At 43.2% G+C, this 7,942-nt stretch overlaps 1 protein-coding gene across 1 annotated transcript; it reads right to left on the bottom strand.

Annotated features, from left to right (window-relative positions):
- Positions 1-2,005: 2,005 nt before the first annotated feature.
- LOC110543688 (actin-related protein 2/3 complex subunit 1A-like) lies at positions 2,006-3,128 on the bottom strand. Its single transcript, XM_060368710.1, has one exon. It carries the CDS (start codon positions 3,110-3,112, stop codon positions 2,006-2,008), a length of 1,107 nt encoding a protein of 368 aa, XP_060224693.1. The 5' UTR covers positions 3,113-3,128.
- Between the last annotated feature and the right edge of the window lie 4,814 nt (positions 3,129-7,942).

The following is a 7,942-nucleotide window of genomic DNA, read 5'->3' as shown; positions in this document are numbered from 1 at the left end:
AACAATAATCTGCTAAGTTTGCAGACAGGAGCATGACAGAATTGTCTTCTGAGAGACTCTATGCAGCAGCTCCTCAAAACAGATGTTGAGACTCACAGCCAAACATTGGGCAGTGTTTAGGGTGTCTTGTGAAAAAGTGGGAGAAAAGAGAAATGGACCTGTAGGTGACAGGAGCTCCACATGAAGACCAACAGAGCCAACTAACCAGGGTCCAGAGGGTCTTGCTGAAACGGAAGCATCAATAAAGGACTGTGCATGAACTGGACCTAGGCCTCCTACTAAGTTGTAGCAGATGGAAAGCTTAGGCCTCAAGTGGGCCCTCTGGTAAGGGAAGTGGGACTGTATTGGACATGGACTCACTTGCCAGCTTTCGATCATTTCCCTCATGGAAGGACTGCCTTATCAAGTCACAGGGGAAGAGGACATGCTCAGTCCTGATGCAACTTGATGAGCTGGGTGGTTGGGAAAGGGAGCTCCCCTTTTCTGAGAAAGAAGCATGGGATGAGGAAGGAGAGGCTAGAAGGGGAGAAAGGATGGGTGACAACCAGGATGTAAAAAAATAAAATAAAAAAAAACAAAAATTAACATATAAAAATCAGTAGCGTCCTCATGTACGGGTTACAGACGTACTGAAGAAGAAGCAGCCCTCAGCTTGGCTATCATTATTCTCAAATTCGAGTTAAGCTACAGAGCCATAGTATTCAAAACATATGACACCAACACAGAAACAGACATGTAGGTCAGTGGAACAGAACAGATGACCCAGGGATAAACCTGTGTAGCTATAGTCAACTGAGCTTTGACAAAGATGACAAAAATACACATCAGACAGCCTCTTCAACAAATAGCGTTTGGAAAACTGGATACATAGAAGAGTGAAACCAGATCTCTCTTTCTCATTCTGTATGAAAAACCATCACGGAGGTACTATCTAACCCACTATCACAAATGATAAGACACAGACACCTGCTAGCTTTTGGAATTGCCTTATTTTCCTTGGCCCAGGCAGATATTTCACCTACGCTGTCTCAATCGCCTCACCATCCATCTCCCAGTGCCCATCCAATGCCATCCACCTTATTCATTCCTGTCTGGACCACCTTCCATCCAGAATCCCATGGTACTCTTGTGTGTTCTTCTTCGGGGCCTTTTCACGCCATTATTGGAGTCCTTCCTCCAGGCACAGCTTTCCTTCTCCACACTAACCCACGGTGCACCCTCCTGCCTTTTCTCTTTGTCAGTCTGTTTCCCACGATTCTCTTGTCCGGGCCTTTTAATCAGCCAATCAGGTAGGTTTACACAACGAGGATAAGTGTATCCAGGCAACCGTAGACAAGCATCGGACCAACCCCCAACAAAAAGGATTAGAAATTCCTCAAGAAAACAGTAGCTGGAAAAGTTTGACTTGAATCTGACCTTTTATAGTAAAATATATGCAAAGAAGATGACGATATTATTGGGGGCATTCTCTTTATCTTGACAGGATGACTCATACATATGCCGCGTGTATCTGGGACTGGATTTAACTAACTCCACAGTGAGCTGCAATCTAGCCCCCATGATCTTCAGCGGATAGCATTACTCACTAAAAGCTTGTGCACATTCATCACAGATTTAGATACTTAAGAGTTTTTTTCCTTTTCTTTTTTTTATTTTTATTTTTTACACACTTGGGATCTTTATTTTTATTTATTTTTATCAGACAATGTATATACTTCCCTCGCCCTTTAAGTCAGTGTGAAAATCTTCCGTAATAAAACTACTTAAAGAGACGCTTTGGTCAAAAATGGCACGAGATAGCAAAAACAAAACAAAACAAAAACAGCAGCAACAACAACAACAACACGAAGACCCACCCTTTCCCCACAACACCCACACGAACACGCGCTAGTTGCTTGATCAGTGTGACAGCGTGTCCGTGGGCTGGAGATTCTCGCCACCCAGCGAAGGGCAGCGTGTGCTCAGCCCCGTTCCTCACGCTGGGTGGGCGGGGTCTCGCTCGGCGTCACGTTATCCGGAGGCCCTGGATGGACGACTCGAGGGTCTTGAAATCCCAGATTGCCATGGCCCCGTCGATGCCGGTAGTGCAGAATTTGCGACAGTCCTGCTTGTCCAGCTCGTAAGCGGACACCTGCGTGATGCTGTTCTGGTGCAGCGTCCCCAGGGCTGTGCTGTCGTGGTCCTCGGTCGTGGCCCTCCTGTCCAGGTTGCGGAAGCGCTCCATAGCGGACACGTGGCGCTGGATGCTCTGCTTCGGGAGGTCCAGCTTGGACACAAAGGTCAAACGGCCGCCGTCGTCGTAGTGGAAGAGCATGGGGCAGCAGTCGTGGCCGGCAGCCACGATGCTGTTCTCCGAGACGAACAGCACGCTGAGCAGAGGCAGGAACTTGGTCTGCAGAGTGGAAACCCGCGCGCTCCTGGAGGCGTCAGCCACGGACACGGTGCTGTCATGGCCGACCCAGGCCAGGCGGTTCCCACCGGCGGAGAAGCTGACCCCGTGCACCCAGCCGTTGCCGCCGAACTCGGACATCAGCTGGCCGAAGGGCATCTTGCTGCCCCAGGGTGTGCTGGCCGGCTTCTCGTCCACCTCTTTGATGTAGGCGGAGAACACTCTGCATTTGAAGTCGCATGACCCCGCAGCCAGCAAAACGTTGTTGGGGTGCCAGTCCAGGCTGAGGACCGTGGAGCTGATGGGCTTCTTGATGTGCTTGCTCACCCACCAGTCGTTTTCAGACTCAAAGTAACACACCGAGATCAGCCGGGCCCCGCTCCCCACGGCAAACTTGTTCTCCAGGGGGGACCACTTGACAAACGTGGCCGCGCGGCTGATCCTCAGGATCACCAGGGTGGGCTTCCAGAGGCCGTCTCTCAGGATCCACACGTAGGCGTCGCGGTCCGCCCCGCAGCTGACGATGCGGTCGCTCCGAGGCGCCCAGTCGATGCCCGTGATGTGTCCGTTATGCTCCTTCAGCTCGTGGGTTTTCGCCCACTGGTCCCCGTTCTTCCGGTAGATGTGCACCTCATGATTATTGGGGCTAAGTGCGATCTGGGTGCGATCTCTGTTCCAGGCGTGGCAGGTGATGGGCGCCAGGAGAAACTGATGCAGAGACATGGTTTCTGACGGCCTTCAAAGGTCAGCCAGCTGGGTCGGGGAGGGCCCCAGCGGATGATTCCCGGACAAGCTCTGGATCGTGCGCGCATGCGGATGGAGGACGGAGGCCGAGAAGGAGCGGCCAACAGATCCTGGCCCAGTTTCCAATTTTCGGACTATTGAAAGGTCAACAATAAAGAATTGCCTAGACATAAGCACTGAATTTCATTTTATTACAGTGATCCTGATGCTTTCTTTTCTTTTCCAACTTTCTCATAGTTGGGTGTGTATTCTTCCAGAGAGTTCCCTATGCATATTGATATATTGGTTTGGCTAAAGCAATTTCCTGTAATAACATTCACAAATATATGCAGTTCTTCAGCTTATTTAATAATAGATGTGGGTGTATTTCTACTTCAACGTTAGAGAGCAATATTTTTCTGTTTTATACTTAATTGAATATAAGGAAAGTAGCTGCAATTGCATCATCTGACCAAGAATTTTTCTTATAATTTTGTAGATTTCCAGTGCTTCCCTTTTATTATTGTTTGATTCCTTTTTCGGTTTCTTCTCTGAATTAAAGTTTATTTTACCAGTATGTCTTTCATCTCTTTCTCTTTCTTGTAATGCATATTTATAACAGTTGCCCTCATTGCATTTTCCAACTTTTGTTTTCTTAGATACGTGATTAACTGAACTTCAACTTTAAAACTAGACATTGAGTTGTTAAAGTTCTTGCTCTGTAACCATAAGAACCTAAGTTTGGAGTCCCAGCATTTACATAAGAAGCTTGGCAGAGTGGCAAGTGCCTAAAAATCTCAGAGCTAAGGATATGGAGACAGATTCCCTGGGTCCTCCTCCAGCTGAATGCGTGCCTTCTGTTCAGTTAGAGACCTCATCTCAGAAAGTAGAGGTCAGGGATACAAGGCACATACCTACACACAGCAAAGGCGATATACAGACAGCCCATAGCCAACTTCAAATTCAACGGAGAGAAACGTAAATCAATCCCACTGAAATCAGGGACAAGGCATGGCTGCCCACTCTCTCCATATCTCTTCAACATAGTACTTGAAATCCTAGCTAGAGCAATAAGACAACTAAAGGAGATCAAGGGAATACACATCGGAAAAGAAGTCTCCAAGTGGGGTCCCTACTAAGGGGAGCAGGGACTCTCTCTGGCATGAACTCATTTGTAGGCTCTCTGATCACCTCCCCCTGGGGGTTGCAGCCTTGCCAGGCCACAGAGGAAGACAGTCCTGATGAGACCTGATAGGCTAGGGTCAGAATGAAGGGGGGGAGGACCTCCCTATCAGTGGACTAGGGGAGGGGCATAGGGGGAGAAGAGGGAGGGAGGATGGGATTGGGAGGAGATGAGGGAGGAAGGGAGGATGGGATTGGGAGGAGATGAGGGAGAGGACCACAGCCAGGATACAATTAGAATAAATTGTAATAAATAATAATAATAATGAAAAGACAAAAGAAAGAAAAAAAGTAGGATGGAGACCAAGAAGGAAGGCATCCAATGGCAACTGAGGTCTGGATGTGTGAAAGTGAATACACAAGAGCACGCACAGACACACACTAACAGATGAACACACACACAGACACAGGAGAACTAAAAAACAAAACAGTGTAGCTCGTGTGATAAGAAAGGATTTCCTAATCAAAATCAGAGATTAATTATTCATGAGTTGCAAATGAAATAAACAGAAATTATTAGTGATGGCTTCCCTTCCATGTAGTGAAAATGTTTTCCTATGTCCTCGAGCAGATACAAAACACCAAGCTTTCAATGTAATATTTACTAAACATTTTTTAGAACAAATTTGAAATATTAAGTGGTTGTTTTCCTTACAAAGATTAGCATGTGTACAGTTTTTCTTATTTTAATCATACCTAAACTCGCCTTTTCCTGAATGAACGAACTGAATGAATCTTGCAAATTTTTTTCCAACACTCATTCAGTCCTACTGAATAAATGCTAGATTAAAAATAGAAGTTTTTAAAAATTTGATTTCAATGAGGTTATTTTATAAATGAGGTCCTCAAAAGTTCATGTAGTAACTTGTACCAGTTCTTTAGCATTGAAAAATTAGTTTTAGATGGTGTCCAAGCAGGTAAGAAATAGAATCAACATGTCAATGTGTAACTTCGATATATGAATAATCAGAGCATAATAGCAAACATACGTGCGCAGACACCTGCCACTATGAGGATTCCATTGTAAATGTTCCTATTATATGGTCTTTACATTAGTCACTTTACCAATGACTAAAACAAAGGAGATTAATGTTACTGACTGGTGCTTTGAAGTCCAGGAAGCCTATTGGAATATAGAAACCCAATGGCAATTCCACCCAAGGCCAAGTATAAAAAAGGCAAACATAAAATCAATTAGATTCAACAGTAATGTAAAACACTTATTCTTCTAAAAATCTCACGTCAGCATCAATAATTGATGACAGCAAACAGCACAAAAGGGTTTATTACTAGATTTGAGACACATATAAGAAATTCACAACAACAAAGACCTTAGAGATTTTTTTCCTGAGTGCTAGCATTGAAAAGTCTTGTAGTTGTTTTACCATTGATCACCTCATAGAAGTTTGCTTTGATGTCTGGTGTGGCATGGCAAACTCTATCTGTAGTCTTGTCTCTGATGTATCGTGTTTGAGTGATGTGCTAAGCAGTTGTTTTAAAAGTGAGACAGCTCATCACAGTAGCTAAGACCCAGGACTCCATACCTGCCTGGATCTGTGCTCGACACCCGCCCAATCCACACTTCCTCTGTAAGTTTCCACAGGTTCCCTTAGTGCCTTCCTCCTGGATGCTTTTCAGATTTTCAATTTTTATTTTGTTTTCAGTATCTTCACGACAGTATCCATAAATAGTCTTTGTATATTTTAGACTCATATTTATTAAGCATTATGAATGTTTAAACTGATGGTTTTCACAGAACAAAAAATGTTTATAGTTTTTTAATATATATATTTTTTTTCGTTCTCTTCTTCCAAGTCCATGTTATCCTCTGACAGGTTTCTAGTATTTGGTATTATCTGTTGCTGAATGTCTGATCTCTGTGTTCACCACATTTGGTAAGTCTCTTGAATGATCTACAAGTTCACTGATCTTTTTTTTTTTTTTTTTTGAGGTCACCGATCTTTATCCTACTTTGTCCAACCTATTTTGAAGCTCATCCAGTGAGTATTTACTTCAAAATTCTAATCCTTACTTGCCATTATTTTTCAATTTGATTTTCTTATCAGTTCCTTGGTGCACCTATTTCTCCGCTGATTACTCATTTTGTCCAAAATTTTCTTTATTCTGTAAAATATTTGCAATAGTGACCTAAGGTCCCAGGGTGCTGATTCTAATATCCCAACCAGTTGTGGTCTGTATCTGCAGCTCCTTTGCCTAGCATACTCAGGTTTAGGCCATGCATTATAATTTTTGCTGCATGCTGAATGTTGTATGTAAAAATGAATAAAGTGAGAATTACATTTAGTTTTTGTTCACGCCTTTCCTTTTGTCAGGAAGCTGAAGAGAAGTCTTTTCTTTCCTTGTTTCTTGAGAAAGGGCTTCGTTCTGTAGCTCAGGGTTTCTTGAACTTGTGATCTTCTGCTTTTACTAAAGTATTTAAAAAATGTTATTAGTGTTGAGCTGACTGAATCTTGAGCTGAAGTTTCTATTAACCCCAGATCATCTCTGCTTTTAAATATCTCATGGGACCTTTCGATTCTACCCTTGAATAGAAAGAAATTTGTGGCTCAAGAAGTATAAACCTATGCTGCTTCTGTCTTTGCTTTTCAGCTCCATGCTTCCCTCAAATGAGGTCCTCAACAGGAGCATGAAAAACGTTAGACAAAGATGTGTGATTTGAGGTCCTTCTAGATTTTACATTACTCTTCAGGTGAATAAGCATCTTCCTTTGTTTTCTTCTTCTTTTCCCAGCAAAGAACTGTTGATGGCAGATCAGGACTTCTACCTGTGTATGTGCTGGACGAAGTTGGCAGGTCTGAAAGCAGTCACACTTTTTATATACCCAGAACGCGATTGCTCCTTTTAAGATTTTTCACTGCTCTGTGTCCACTATGCTTTACTGAATTTGAGGAAAAACACTTTTAAGATAATCATTGTTTTCCATAGTACTTATGCTCTGGGTAATAGTTAAAATATTTAATGATAATTTAATAAAAAATCCATTGTACCAAGAATTGGCCGACGCAACCAGTAGTAAAAGGATTTGCATATTTAAAAATTGCTGATGTGATAAAAATATGAGAGTCAAGACAGGCTGATTAGGAAGGTTTGATGGGTGAAGTGGATGGATGAGATCAACATGAACTTTGCATTAGAAACAAAAATTAAATCAATACAATGTCCATTATAAAAAGCACTATCGATGTTAATTTTAAAGGTTTCGCCATGTACCTGCTGTCTAGCAGCTGAGAGTTGTTTTTCTATGAAAGCCTTATACTTGCTAAGTTTTGACTTGCTACGACATTAACCCAGTTTGAAGGACCTGCTGAAGCTCTGCTCTTGAAAATATTCTGAGTTGAAAATGTGTAAAATGAAAACCCTGGGGGGTGAGATGCCAGTGTCCAACCCCTTTATAGATCTCCTTTGCAGAGGGAGGCAGAGGACATGGGCTCTCTCCTGCTGACAGCCCAGTGGCCAGGCGGTCTCACAGCAGTCAGCTTCATCTATCCTGAGCAAATCTGGGCCTTCAAATAACGTACGGGTGGAATGTGGTTTTGTTGCTCTGATGGAACATGATCGAAGCTATCACTCTTCAATCTAGGGAAAGGGAAAAAGCAAGAAGAGAATGAATGATACATTTCATTTCTT

Source organism: Meriones unguiculatus, chromosome 15, assembly GCF_030254825.1.
Source record: "Meriones unguiculatus strain TT.TT164.6M chromosome 15, Bangor_MerUng_6.1, whole genome shotgun sequence".
Lineage (NCBI taxonomy): Eukaryota > Metazoa > Chordata > Mammalia > Rodentia > Muridae > Meriones > Meriones unguiculatus.
Note: the sequence above shows the minus strand (reverse complement) of the source record. Positions and strands in the feature narration are given on the sequence as shown.

Excerpts from the sequence above, each read along its gene's own strand:
- LOC110543688 (XM_060368710.1), bottom strand. The coding sequence starts at position 3,112 with ATGTCTCTGCATCAGTTTCTCCTGGCGCCCATCACCTGCCACGCCTGG.